The sequence below is a fragment of the Carcharhinus amblyrhynchos genome, chromosome 18 (assembly GCF_965287045.1).
Source record: "Carcharhinus amblyrhynchos chromosome 18, sCarAmb.v2.hapA, whole genome shotgun sequence".
Taxonomy (NCBI): domain Eukaryota; kingdom Metazoa; phylum Chordata; class Chondrichthyes; order Carcharhiniformes; family Carcharhinidae; genus Carcharhinus; species Carcharhinus amblyrhynchos.
Window position 1 is genome coordinate 52,611,423 of NC_137341.1, and position 15,305 is coordinate 52,626,727.

Genomic DNA, 15,305 nt, shown 5'->3' on the forward strand with positions numbered 1-15,305 from the left:
CAAAATGTTCCAATTATAAGGATGTGATTGCATCAGGGGGTGCGGGGGAGAGTCACAGAATGGAGCGACTAAGTTATGAAGAGAGGTTGGAAAGGCTTGGATTGTTTTTGTTGGAGCAGGGAAGCCTGGGGGGGCGGGTGACCTGATCGAGGTGTACAAGATTATGAGGGACAGAGTGGATAGGGAGCAGCTGTTCCCCTTAGTTGGAGGGGACACAGGTTCAAGGTGAGGGGCAGGAGGTTTGTGGGGGGGGATTTGAGGAAAAAATGTCTTTACCCAGAAGGTGGTGAGGGTCTGGATTGTGCTGCCTGGGAGGGTGGTGGGGGTGGGATGCCTCACATCCTTCAAAAGTGTCTGGATGAACACTTGGCACATCTGAACATTGAGGGCTATGGGCCAAGTGCTGGCAAGTGGGATTAAGTGTGAGGTTAGTGGTTTCTTGCACAGACTTGATGGGCTGAAGGGCCTGTTCTGCGCTGGGTGATTCTATAAGGATTATAATTACACCCCCTTTGCCACTGTGGTCAGATGGTGGTGGTATACGCGACTGTGCATTGCAAACACACCTCTTGTCACTGACGCTTTGGGCATTGCTAACTTCAGGTGACTGGAAGTAAACGCTGAGAGAGGCAGAGAGACAGAAATGTATTCCAGCAAACACTTAAGGGCAACATCTAGCAAATATTGTAAAAGAGTTGCAGTGGAGTAAGTTGGCTTGGAAGTTTAGTGGATGATGTTGCATAGACACTGACCTTATTAAAATGCTGATGTGCCAAGCTGCTTACAGTTGTAGGTATAAATCTCCCAGCCTCTATCCCATCTATCCAACTGTATGATGCAATCAGGCAGAATTATTACATCAACAGCTCTTAGTAAAGATACAAACCTTTACTAAATCAAATGTTCTACTTTTAATAAACAGGACAGAAGCGCAGTTCCTGGAAAAGCTGTTTGTGTTCACATTGTTTGGAGGCAGGCGTAGGGAAATGAGTCAGAGGAGTGGATGGGTTATACATTATCTCCATCGCAATGGCATGTTGCACAAATAACACAGCTATTTGCGAACGAGAGGCATACACACGGTGGGTCGTGCGTGGGCTGCTCTTGGATGTTTCGAGAGTACCGTCGTGTGTGCTTAAACTGCTCCAGCAGATGGGCACCACGACAGCTCAGTGACTATCACTGATTGCTGTGTAGATACATGGATTTGGGCCGGTGTCTGTGGGAGTTTGCGCATTCTCCCCGTGCCTGCGTGGGTTTCCTCCGGGTGCTCCGGTTTCCTCCCACACCCCAAAGATGTGCTCTTAGGCTGATTGGTGTAACAAATTGTCCCTAAATTATTCTCCCCGAATCTGGATTCCAATGGGGGGACCATAAGCGTAGACATGGGTCATGGGTGGAGGAGGAAAAACACATTGTTAAGATGGCGGCGTGGGCTCGTTGGGCCGAAGGGCCTGTTTCCCGTGCTGGGTTGTTCTTTGATGATCTCCAATTCAGTTTACGCCACTGTGGCATGGTACATTTGTACTCAAATGAAACAGGGATCGGCAAACACGTTTCATAGAATCATAGAAACCAAATAGAGCAGAAGAGGCCATTCAGCCCATTGAGTCTGCACTGACTAACAGAACATCTTACCCCATCCTTCCCCCCCCCCACCCCTCTAACCCCACACATTTCATAGAATCGTAGAATCACTACAGTGCAGAAGGAGGCCATTCAGCCCATCGAGTCTGCACCGACATCAATCCCACCCAGGTCCTATTCCTATAACCCCACAAATTTACCCTGCTAACCCCCCGACACTAAGGGGCAATTTATCACAGCCAATTAATCCACACATTTCCCATGGTTAATCCATCAAAAATACACATCTTGGGACAATTTATCACAGCCAATCCATCTAACCGGCGCATCTTTGGACTGTGGGAGGAAATCGGAGCACCCGGAGGAAACCCAGGCAGGCATGGGGAGAATGTGCAAACTCCACACGGACAGTGACCCACGCCAGGAATTGCTAACCACTGTACCATCCCCAAAGGGACCCTTTATCAGATTGTCGCTACAGAAATCCACCCGTCCAATAATCTGGAAGCCGTTCCGTGGATGTACACTATATAGTGATGGAGTTCACTTCAGTTGGTTGGTCGGATTCTATCCAGCTCATAACGCATTGACAAATCGCTTCAAACATGGACCTGACTATTATTGTGAAGGAGTGAGCAGTGTCTATGGCACAGCTGTACATTTAAAGTTTATTTATTAGCATCACAGGTAGGATTACATTAACACTGCAATGAAGTTACTATGAAAATGCCCCAGCCGCCACACTCCGGCGCCTGATCGGGTACACTGAGGGAGAATTTAGCACGGCCAATGCACCCTAACCAGCACGTCGTTGGACTGTGGGAGGAAATCAGAGCACCTGGAGGAAACCCATGCAGACATGGGGAGAATGTGCAAACTCTGCACAAATAGTGACCCTAGCTGGGAATCGAACCCACATTCCTGGCGCTGAGAGGCAGCAGTGCTAATCACTGGGCCACCATGCCGTCCATGTGCTATAACCATTCCAAGCACCACTCCACTACAGTATTCTTTTGTATTTTATTTATTCTAAGCCCGTTGGGACTTAGAATAAGATTGTGAGAGGCGCTATATAAATTCACATCCTTTCCTCCTTTTATCAAATTCAATGTGTCAGCGACTTCCCTTCCCCATTAATGATAACACTGTCCTTTCATTTTAATGAGAAATGAGAAGCAGATGAGCGATAAACCGCAAACAATCAGCTCCATAATTAAGCAAGATTGTTTTGATTGTAACCCTGTTCTTCAATATCCAAATCTAATTAAAGCAACACTCGGCAAATGGTGAATTTAATTACATTTAGAATAATTGATATCCCTCCAAGGGAAGTGAAATGTGTTTATTTTTGGTCATTTATTCTGAACAAGCTGACATTGCTTTCGCTAACTGTGGTACCACACACGCAACTAACTGTTCTGAGGAAGGTTCAGGTCTTAGAGAGCTGTTGTGTATTTCGCATGGTGGCACAGTGCCAGGGACCTGGGTTCAATTCCCAGCTTGGGTCACAGTCTGTGCAGAGACTGCACGTTCTCCCCATGTCTGCGTGGGTTTCCTCCCACAGTCCAAAGATGTGCGGGTTAGGTGGATTGTTAAATTGCCCCTTAGTGTCAAGGGGACTAGCTAGGGTAAATACATGGGGCATTGGGGATAGGGTCTGGGTGGGGGTTGTGAGACTTGATGGGCAGAATGGCCTCCTTCTGCACTGCAGGGATTCTGTGATTCTATAAATGAAACCTGTTACTGAAAATAGTTCAGATCTCGCTTCTGGAGCTGTGAATAACTTTCCAACTCCATCCATAATCCCGGCACCCAGAGTTACAGTCAGGGTCCGGTCACAGATCAGTCGTGTGCGTGTGTTACAATTCAAAACCATGGATGTGGACTGAGTGACTGTATCAGCTTTTACAGCGGGCAGTTCTAGATTTCCATCAGTTCCCTTGCAGTAAATTAAAGTCCATCTGAAAGAATAATATTGATGTGGCCTTAACTTCACTTTCTGATCAATATTTATCACAGAAAAGGAGAAATGCAAAGAAGACAAACAGAAAGAGGAAATACTGATCCAGAAAATCCAGAAGTTAGTGGAGGAGAGGGATTTCCTGGTGGAAGATGCAGAGGTGGAGAGATTAAGGTAAAAGGTTGGCTGCTGATGGGCGCCCTGTTTATTTATGATTTGTTTGCTTCTGTCGCCTTACTGGGGGCCCAGGTTCGGAACTTGTAAAGGAGAGAGATCCTGTCTTCTCAAATAATGTCATGTATTTAAATAGATGATGGACATTGAGTAACGGGATCACTGACTCTATCCCAGGATATTGTTGCTTTATCCAAACTTGGCAAGAAGTCCAAAGATGTGCAGGTTAGGTGGCTTGGACATGCTAAATTGCCTCTTAGCACCTAAAGATATGCAGGTTAGTTGGATTGGCCATGCAAAATTGCCTCTTAGTGTCCCAAGATGTGTAGGCTGGATGGATTAGTGGGGTTACGGTTATAGGGCCTGGGTTAGATACTCTGTATCTAACCCAGGTGTGGACGCGATGGGCTGAATGGCCTCTTTCTGCACTTTAGGGATTCTGTGATTGGCTGAAGTGTAAAGAAAGCTGCTGCTTTTCCATGTGACACTTGTTATTCACGTGTCGACAGTTCAGGCCACGTGTTGTATCACTTTGGGGGGGGTTTTATAATTTTAATTTTTATTAATCAAGTATGTATCGCTTCTGAAAAATGCAATCCAAAGCAAAATTAGATTTTTTTCTAGACATGGTCTAGTAAGTGCTTTTCCACAACTCGTGTTAAATTGGTTTTAGGTTTTAAGTTTAAAGCTTATTTATTAGTGAAATAAGTAGGTTTACATTAACACTGCAATGAAGTTACAGTGAAAATCCCCCAGTTGCCACACACCGGTGCCTGTTCGGGTACAATGAGGGAGAATTTATCACGGCCAATGCACCCTAACCAGCATGTCCGTCACACTGTGGGAGGAAACCGGAGCACCCGGAGGAAACCCCGTACGTTGTAAGATTGGAACGTGTTGTTAGATTGTCCTCTCTGCTGGGGAGGTATGAATAAAGTCAGTTAAAGAGAGGCTCTGAATCCACAGAGTGAGTTTATCTCCATGCCCTACACACCAGAAAGATATTATAATAACCACTCGGTGTATAATAGAAAATCAGTGACCGAACTCCAGATTCTCCATCAATCATTTGGAATGTGATAAAAATTTACAAATGAGTTTATTCCTGTGGTTTTATTGACAATATTTCCTTTGGAGATCACTGGCATTGTGGGTAATTGGTGAGTTAAATTTCGTTCAATTTATTTCAATTCTCCTTTGTAAAAATTGAGAAGTCCAGTTGATTAGCGGACCCCCAGCGGGCTGGCTCTCCGTCCCTCCCCCAGCGGGCTGGCTCTCTGTAGTCCAGGGATCACTGAGTCCAGGGAAATCCAGCCCCGTGTTACAGACTGCAACGTCTCACATTGTTATTCCAGGATGGGCTAAACCTTCCAGAGACTGGACACACACTGAGGGTGTGTGCACGACCCTGGGGAAATCCTGACACACATTGGAATTTCCCAGGAAATTAAAACCTCCCCTGCTTCCCGGGAACATCAGTGAATTTCCCTGAAATGGAGGTGGATTTGGGGTGGAACTGAGGTGGGAATGTTGGACAGATTAAAACCTCTCACCTGGCACCCCAGTCAACCCCCATTATCCCTCAACTCTTCCCCATCATCCCTCAACTCTTCCCCATCCTCCGAATAACCTCTGACCCCCGACTAGTCCACAGAGCAGACCGGACTAGCCCACCCCCACCCACCTCCAAGCCAGACCCAAATACCTCCCAACTGTGCAAATACCCACAAACCGCACTATCCTCCTGTTCTAAATACCCCCCAGGTTACCCAGCCAACCCAAGCCAACAGCCTCCCCAACACAACTAACTCCTCTGTCCACCCATCTAACCTCCTAACCATCCAGCTACACCCCTGGACTATCCAAATACCTCTTTGACCCACCCAACTACCCCTCCCAACCACCCCCACCGGACATGACAACCCTCCCATAACCCGTCTACCATCTATCTACACACGGTACCCAGCTGCCCACTGACTCACCCAGCCGTTCATCAAGATTCAAACTGGGCCCTTAAATTTCCTTAATGACAGCTGGTGCCATAAAAAAGGGGAATGTCTGGCCTAATCCTGAATCTACTCCGCTCCGACAGAGCACCCTGATGGATACCAGAGTCTCCCCACAGTGCAGAAAGAGGCCATTCAGCCCATCGAGTCTGCACCGACTCTCCAAAAGAACATCGCCCCATGCCCTCCCGTCCACCCTCCCCCTGTAACTACACCCAGAATCATTTGCTTTTCTCCAGAGAAAAGGGGAGGCCTGAGATAGTGTAGTCTGAACTGATAGCGAACCACAAAGGGATTGTTTAGAAAACGGTGCATTGAGAAATTAGAGACAAAAGTTACAGTGTAAATGATATACTTTGCTATGTTGGCGGCACAGTGGTTAGCACTGCTGCCTCACAGCGCCAGGGACCCGGGTTCGATTCCTGGATTGGGTCACTGTCCGCATGGAGATTGCATGTTCTCCCCGTATCTGCGTGGGTTTCCTTCGGGTGTTCCGGTTTCCAAAGGTGTGCTAGTTGGGTAGATTGGCCATGCTAAAGTGCCCCTTTGTGTTGGGGAAAGGGGGGCTAGCTAGGGTAAATACATGGGATTATGGATGAGTATGTGGAACTTAATAGAATTGAGGGTTATAAGTAAGCCTAGTAGGTATGGATATCATTGGCACAACTTGTGGGCTGAAGGGCCTGTTTGTGCCGTAGTTTTTCTATGTTCTATGGGAATAGAGTCGAGATGGGATTGTTGTTGGTGCAGATTCGATGGGCAGAATGCACTGCAGGGATTCTATGATTTCTATGATGACAACCTTCTAAAAAATGATTGGAGAATGTTTTCTAATCTCAGAGGGCATGATAACTGTTTTGGGTCCGAGGTATATAATTTAAACAGTGTTTGGTAAATCCTAAATTAATCTCCAATCTATCAGTTTCCAGGAGTGTTAAAGGTGGTGCTGTACTGAGATTGGCTGATGTTTTAACTTGCGTTCCATACCCAGCTGCAGAGCTGATACAGGCTACAATAAACCTTATCCCAGTTCCTGTCACTGATATTCTACATCCGAATCAACAAAGCAATCCACCACAAGAGAAACAATAAAAATATCAGTGTACGTAATCTGTGCAAGGGATAAAAACATGACTCACTCTTCACAGGGAACGAGAAGAGGACAAAGAAATGGAAGAATTTCTCCAGACTAAGCTGAGACCACTGATAAATGTAACTAAAGCCCCTGCAGGTAAGTCAGACCAAGTGTTAAACTTGTATTAATGAGAGTGAGGAACTTCAGGTATTTTCTATCAATAGAGAAAAAGAACTGGGGAAACTTCCGGAAGTGAAATCCAACAAATTCCTGGGATTTGATAGCCCCTACCCTCAGGGATCTGACAGTCCCCAAAGGACTGATTTTAAAAGGAGAGATCAGATAGGCTAGGACTTTTTTCTTTGGAGCGTAGGAGACTGAGGGGCGATCTTGTAGAGGCGTATCAGATCATGAGAGGCATGGAGAAGGTGAATGCACTTAGTCTTTTTCCCAGGGTTGGGGAATTGAGAACTCGAGGGCATAGGTTTGAGTTAAAACAGGAAAGAATTAATGGAAACCTGAGGAACAACTGTTTTTACACAGAGGGTGGTATGTGTGTGGTCTGAGCTGCTGGAGGAAGTGGTTGAGACAGGGACGTTGACAACAGTTGTTATCTGACAGACCGATAAAAGGGTGGCACAGTGGGTTAGCACTGCTGCCTCACAGTGCCAGGGACCCGGGTTCGATTCCCGACTTGGGTCATTGTCCACGTGGCATCTGCACATTCTCCCCATGTCTGTGTGGGTTTCCTCCGGGTGTTCTGGTTTCCTCCCACGTTCCAAAGATGTGTAGGTTGGGTGGATTGGCTGTGTTAAATTGCCCCGTAGTGTCAGGGGGAGTAACTAAGGTAAGTGCATGGGGTTATGGGGATAGGACCTGGGTGGGTTTGTAGTCGGTGCAGACTCGATGGGCCAAATGGCCTCCTTCTGCAATGTAGGGATTGTATGATTCTGTGAACATTTAAAAGGTGTTTGGACAGATACATGGATTGGAAAGGTTTAGAGGGAAATGGGCCAAATGCAAGCAAATTGGATTGGCCTAGATGGTTTTGGTCAGCGTGGACGAGTTTGGGTCAAAGGGCTGTTTTCATGCCATTGATTCTATATCAGGGTAAGTGCTGGATCCTATTATTAGGTATTCTTAAGAAGGCAGTTAGGAAATAATAGTATATGTAGACAAATTTAACACAGAGATCATATTTGATAGAAGTATTGGTAATCGGAAGGATAGGTAAAGGGGAACCAGTAGATGTACTCCCCGTCCTCCAGGCACTCTGCCCTAAGAGGGCGTTGGCCATCACTGACTTCCATTGGATTGGTCCATGATTATCCTTGGTAAAGCAGCGCTGTGATTCACTGTTGCCTTCTGCAGTGTGGTTGGCCCGGAATCCCTCCCACTCTTAGCCCCCCCCGCTATCAGGCACGCTGGAAGGATTTGCAGCCTGATAATCAACCTGTTTGGCTGCGTTGTGAATACACAACCAGTGGCCGTCGAATCCTGAAGAGGGGCTTGAACCAGGAACTCTCCCCCTCCACCACAGACCTCCTGAGTAGATAGATGGATTTCCTTAGATTTCCAAAAAAAACATTCTCCAAGGTGTCACACAAACGGTTAATATGTAAGATTAAGGGGATTGGGGATAATACATTAACATGGGGAGGGAAGTGGTTAACAGACAGAAAGCTAAGACTAGGGATAAATGTTGCATTTTGAAGCTGGCACAACTGTAACCGCTGGAGTGTCATATTTCACAGAATCCCTACAGTGCAGAAGAGGCCTTTCGGCCCATCGGATCTGCACCAACTCTCCGACAGAGCATTTTACCCAAGTCCTATCCCATGGCTAATCCATCTAACCTACACGTCTGGGGAGTGTGGGAGGAAACCAGAGCACTTGAAGGAAACCCACACAGACACGGGGAGCATGTGCAGACTCCGCACAGACAGTGACCCAAGCTGGGAATCGAACCGGGTCCCTGTGCTAACCATTGTGCCACCATGCCAATCAGTTGTGAAGAGGCCACAGAGGGTGTGGGGAGCTGTAGGCAGATTAATTGAGGGGACAGCTGGTGTATAACATGGTTATTCACTATGGCAATAAGAAGTGAAAAGCTTTTTTTTTACAAGGCAGGATTTGTTTTTATATTTTTATATTTGAAGAGATGTGGGTGTACTTGTGCAGGGAACACGGAAAGTTAACATGTAGGTACATCAAGCAGTTAGAAAGACAAATGGCATGTTGGCTTTTATTGCAAAAGGGCTGGAATAAAAGAGAGAGGAGGTTTTGTTATAACTATAAAATTTTAAAGTTTATTTATTAGTGCTACAAATAGGCTTACATTAACACTGCAATGAAGTTACTGTGAAAATCTCCTAATTGCCACACACTGGGGCCTGTTCGGGTACACTGAGGGGGAATTTAGCATGGCCAATGCACCCTAACCAGCACGGCTTTTGGACTGTGGGAGGAAACCAGAGCACCCAGAGGAGAATGTGCAAACTCAACACAGACAGCGACCAAAGCCAGGAATTGATCCCAGGTCCCTGGCACTGAGGCAGCAGTGTTACCACTGTGCCAAATGAGAGGTGATCTCATTGCAACATACAAGAAGGGGTTTGATGGGCTGGATACCAAGAGGTTATTACCCCTTGCTTGGGGGGGGGGGGGGGGGGCGGCGTCTAGAACATGGGGGAGGTCCAGGAGGATAAAGGATCAATCTTTTAGGACTGGAATCATGTACCACGGAGGGTTGTGTATAATCCATCATTAAATAGATTTTTGATCTCTCAGCGAATTCAGGGCCATGGGGAGTAAGCAGGGAAGCGAGGTCAAGGTAGATCAGCTATGATCCTGTAGAATGGTGGGACAGGCCAAGGAGGTGAACGATCTATTCCTGTTCCAAGCACCAATTAACATTTTGATAGGGAAAACATCCAAAAATATGGAAGAAAAAGAACTGGAAGGAGTGCAGGGGAGATTCACCAGGATGCTGTCTGGGATGGAACATTTAAATTATAAGGAGAGGTTGGATAGACTTGGGTTGTTTCCTCTGGAGCAGAGAAGGCTGAGGGGCGACCTGGTCGAAGATTATGGATGGATAGGGAGCAGCTGTTCCCCTTAGTTGAAGGGTCAGTCAGGAGGGGACACAGGTTAAAAGAGAGAGGTGGGAGGTTAGGGGGGGGGATTTGAGGAAAGACTTTTTTATCCAGAGGGTGGTGAGGGTCTGGAATGCGCTGCTTGAGGGAGGAGGTGGAGGTGGGTTGAGTGCTTGGCATGCCAAAACATCGAAGGCTATGGACCAAGTGCTGGCAAGTGGGATTAGGTGGACAGACGGACGTTCTGTCGGAGAGAAGGGCGGTACTTCTACAGGGTAGGAATTTCTGCGAGAGAAGTGGCACTGAGTTAACCAAGTAAAAGAGACAAATGAAAATTCTCTATTCTCTCTCCACATTTGCTGTCAGACCGGCTGGGATTTTCCAGCACTTTTTGTCTTCCTCACTGGTTTTTAAACATGTTTTGTTGGAAGGCTCCCATTTCAAATGGACCACGGACCCTGTATCTAAACGATAAATCTATATAATATTCCCGGTGTGTTAGTGCTGCAGGGTCGTGTATCTGTGGATATTGATGAGATGGGTGTGTCTCTAGCTCCCTGCTGGCTTTGCCTATCCGCAGTGCGATGTTTGACGATGGCATTTGTAAATGATTAACGGTTATTTAATCTCGCCAGAAGCCTCCAATGATTTGCTGCTGATCGATCAGAACATGAGGCAGGGTCACTAATAACCATAGAATCCCCACACAGCAGAAGGGTGGTACAGTGGTGAGCACTGCTGCCTCTCTGTGCCAGGAACCTGGGTTCGATTCCCGGCTTGGGTCACTGTCTGTGTGGAGTCTGCACATTCTCCCCATGTCTGCATGGGTTTCATAGAACATAGAACATTACAGCGCAGAACAGGCCCTTCGGCCCACGATGTTGCGCCGACCAGTTTTTTAAAAAAAAACACTGACCCACTAATCTAAACCAATCCCTTTTTGTCCATAAACCTATCCACAGATCTCTTAAACGCCCCCAAACTAGGCGCATTTACAACTGCAGCAGGCAGGGCATTCCAATCCCTCACCACCCTCTGGGTAAAGAACCTACCCCTGACATGCGTCCTATAACTACCCCCCCTTAATTTAAAGCCATGCCCCCTCGTGCTAGCATTCTCCATCCGAGGAAAAAGGCTATCACTATCCACCCTATCTAAACCTCTAATCATCTTATATGTTTCAATAAGATCCCCTCTTAGCCTCCTTCTTTCCAGCGAAAACAACCCCAAATCCCTCAGTCTCTCCTCATAGGACTTCCCCTCCATACCAGGCAACATCCTGGTAAACCTCCTCTGCACCCTCTCCAAAGCCTCCACATCCTTCCTGTAATGTGGGGACCAGAACTGCACACAGTACTCCAAGTGCGGCCGCACCAGAGTTGTGTACAGTTGCAACATGACGCTGCGACTCCTAAATTCAATCCCCCTACCAATAAACGCCAAGACACCGTATGCCTTCTTAACAACCTTATCTACTTGATTCCCAACTTTCAGGGATCTATGTACACATACACCTAGATCCCTCTGCTCCTCCACACTATTCAAAGTCCTCCCGTTAGCCCTAAACTGAACACATCTGTTACTCCTACCGAAATGAATTACCTCACACTTCTCCACATTAAACTCCATCCGCCACCTCGCGGCCCAGCTCTGCAACCTGTCTAAGTCACCCTGCAAACTATGACACCCTTCCTCACTATCTACCACACCTCCGACTTTGGTGTCATCAGCAAACTTACTAATCCACCCAACTATACCCTCATCCAGATCATTAATAAAAATTACAAACAGCAGTGGCCCCAAAACAGATCCCTGAGGCACACCACTCATAACCGAACTCCATGACGAATATTCACCATCAACCACCACCCTCTGTCTCCTATCTGCTAGCCAATTCCTGATCCAAGTACCTAGATTACCCCCAATCCCATACATCTGCATTTTCTGCAGAAGCCCACCATGGTGAACCTTATCAAACGCCTTACTAAAATCCATATATACCACGTCAACTGTCTTACCCCCATCCACCTCTTTGGTCACTTTCTCAAAAAACTCAATAAGGTGTTTCCTCCCACAGTCCAAAGGATGTGCTGGTTAGGGTGCATTGGCCAGGCTAAATTCTCCCTCAGTGTACCCAAACAGGCACCGGAGTGTGGCAACTAGGGGATTTTCATAGTAACTCCATTGCAGCGTTAATACAAGCCTACTTGTGACACTAAAACTAAAAACTGTGTTTGTAAGCCCAGTGACAAACTGGCCCCAGTTTGAAAAACATTGCTTAGGGTTACTAATTAATAAAAATACTTGCAACCTGGGAATTTTAGGCATTTTAATCTTTCCTCCTACACAAATTACTAGTTTCGCTGACAAAGCTAAATGTGAAAGATATCTATTTAAAAATCACTGTTAGGACAATGGGCCATTGGTGCTGAAACTCAGAGTATTATTTGAGTTGAATAGATGGTGTTTTAGTCTATATTTGACCTGTGCTATAATGGTTACAACAATGGAGCGTTTGAGGAGGTCATTGGTTATAGAACCCTACAATGCAGAAGGAGGCCATTCTGCCCATCGAGCCTGCACTGACCACAGCCCCAATTCCCATAACCCCAAGCATTTACCCTAGCTAGTCCCACTGACACTAAGAAGCAATTTAGCCTGGCCAATCCACCTAACCCGCACATCTTTGGACTGTGGGAAGAAACCGGAGCACTGAAGGAAACCCACGCAGAGATGGGGAGAATGTGCAGACTCCACACACACAGTGACCCAGGCCTGGAATTGAACCCGGGTCCCTGGCGCTGTGAGGCAGCAGTGCTAACCACTGTGCCACCGTGCCGTGGAAAAATATTCTGTAATGTATAACTCAAATCTCTGAACTTCAAAAGGAAACTTTGAATAAAAGCTATAAATATAACACATTTTGCCATCTATAATATGGCTATAATTTCTTGGTACTCTAGTTTTAATTGTTACTTGTAATTTACTTATAATTTTAGCTCCTTCAGTTGCTTTGTGCAGTAGTAACATGGAACACAACATTACCATCCATCCTTATAGCAATAGGTGACAAAAAGTAGACCCAAAATTAGATTAAGTGACTGAGCGTTGTGTGATTATTTTTCTAAATAATGGATATCTTGGAGTTATTTCAAGGCTGCAATCTAATTCTGAGGCTCCGATGAAGATTATTGTGGTTAATCAATCTTCAGAAAGCTGAGATGTGATAGCTGCTTTCTAAGCACACCCAGTTATCCTTTATTCTCCAAATAGTTATAGAAGAGGATCATAACATCTCCACAGTGCTCAGTCATTTGGCCTCAAATCTCCAATGGCTCTGGGTCAGAGTTTCTCACCCAGGCCCACGTTTTTTGTTCATTCGTAAGACATGGGCATCACTAGCTGGCCAGCATTTATTGCCCATCCCTAGTTGCCCTTGGAGGGCAGTTGAGAGTCAACCATATTGCTGTGGCTCTGGAGTCACATGTAGGCCAGACCGGGTAAGGACAGCAGATTTCCTTCCCTAAACCATTGACAATTGACAAATGTTTCATGGTCATCAGTAGCTTCTTAATTCCAGATTTTTCTATTGAATTCGGTAGAAATTTGAATTCGAACCTGGGTCCCCTGAACATTAACGGAGTTTCTAGAATAATAGTCTAGAGACCATCCCCTCCCTAGCAACCTTTATTTAGACTTTGGTTTTGGATAATGCAGTAACTATATAAATGCAATTTACTGCATTTCCTCTTTTGGTTAATCTGCATATCTTTTGATTGTGGGAGGAAACTGGAACACTCAGAGGAAACCCACGCGAAAAAGGGGAGAATGTGCAGACTTCACACTGGCAGCTACCTGAGGCAGCAGTGCTAACCACCGAGCCACCCTTAAGATACAGTGAGACACGTGTAAGATACTCCATTACTCAAAACCAAAGTCTAAATTAAGGCTGTTAATATCCTAGAATGAGTCCATGACATAATACTGTTAAATTATCCTGAAAGCAGGATAATCATCCATTCCCAAAGTTTCTTTTGGGACAATTACCAAGTCTTGGTCCTCTGAGTCTCTATAAACAAATGGATGAATGATCACACAATGCGAAATGCACAAAGTAAATGCCCGGGTTATAACTCACTCCTATTTTCTTTTCCATTGTCTTCATTCTAAAGCTGGTGGCAGATTTGTTATTGGTTGCCCTCGGTCTGACCATAAAAACCAAAATGTTTCCCGCACTGTAGAATACATGTCAAATTGAGCTGAGTAACTCTATAATCAGTGCAATTTATTAAAACAATGTTTAGGTTTAAAGACAACATTAGGGAAAGCATTATAACATTGATTATAAATTCATAGAATCCCTGCAGTGCAGGAGGAGGCCATTCAGCCCATCAAGTCTTCAACAACAAAGAGCATCGTACCCTGGCCCCTCCCACCCTATGTCTGTAACCCATTTACCACGGCTAGTCCATCTAACCTGCACATCTTTAGATGCTAAGGAGCAATTTAGCACAGCTAATCCATCTAACCTACGCATCTTTGAACACTAAGGGGCAATTTACCATGGCCAATCCACCTAACTTACACACCTTTGGACTGGGAGGAAACTGGAGCACCCGGAGGAAACCCACACAGACACGGGGAGAAACTCCACACAGACAGTGACCCAAGCCGGGAATCAAACCCGGGTCCCTGACACTCTGATCAACTCCAGTAAAACTAAAATACTGATCTGATAAGGAAGGACCTTTCTTTTGATAAATTGGCTGATAAAGTTCCATTAGAACTTCTCATAATGCAAGTGGTTTTAGCTGGGGGAAGGGTAATTATGAGGCTATTAGGAGAGAATTAGGAAGCATAGGTTGGACTAGGAGATTACAGGGACTGGGAACGTCCGAAATGTGGAGTTTTTTCAAGGAGCAGCTACTGCGAGTCTGTGATAGGTATGTCCCTGTCAGGCAAGGAGGAATTGGTAGGGCTAGGGAACCGTGGTGCACTAAAAAAGTTGATTCGTTGGTTAAAAGGAAAAAGGAGGCTTATGTTCGGATGAGACTTGAGGGCTCGGGTAGTGCACTAGAAAACTTTAGATTGGCTAGGAGGGAGTTGAAGAGTGAGCTAAGAAGGGCTAAAAGAGGACATGAGAAGACTTTGGCTGATAGGGTTAAGGAGAATCCTAAGGCGTTCTATAGGTATGTCAAGAACAGAAGGTTGGTTAGGGCAGGATTAGGGCCAGTTATAGACAGCAGAGGGAAGTTATGTGTGGAACCGGAGGAGATTGGAGAGGCATTGAACCAATATTTCTCTTCGGTGTTCACGCAGGGGGACATGGATATAGCTGAGGAGGACACTGGATTGCAGGGGAGTAGAATTGACAGTGTTACAGTTGATAAGGAGGATGTGCTGGATAT

General features: G+C 45.9%; 1 protein-coding gene across 2 annotated transcripts in view; it reads left to right on the plus strand.

Annotated features, from left to right (window-relative positions):
• The window catches only part of mpv17l (MPV17 mitochondrial membrane protein like), an 86,316-nt gene that overhangs the window by 61,852 nt on the left and 9,159 nt on the right, over positions 1 to 15,305 (plus strand). For both annotated transcript variants that reach the window (XM_080207018.1, XM_080207019.1), the window contains exons 4-5: positions 3,607 to 3,721; positions 6,876 to 6,958. In XM_080207018.1, coding sequence (XP_080063144.1) covers positions 3,607 to 3,721; positions 6,876 to 6,958 — 198 coding nt within the window. The remainder of the gene's footprint in view (positions 1 to 3,606; positions 3,722 to 6,875; positions 6,959 to 15,305) is intronic.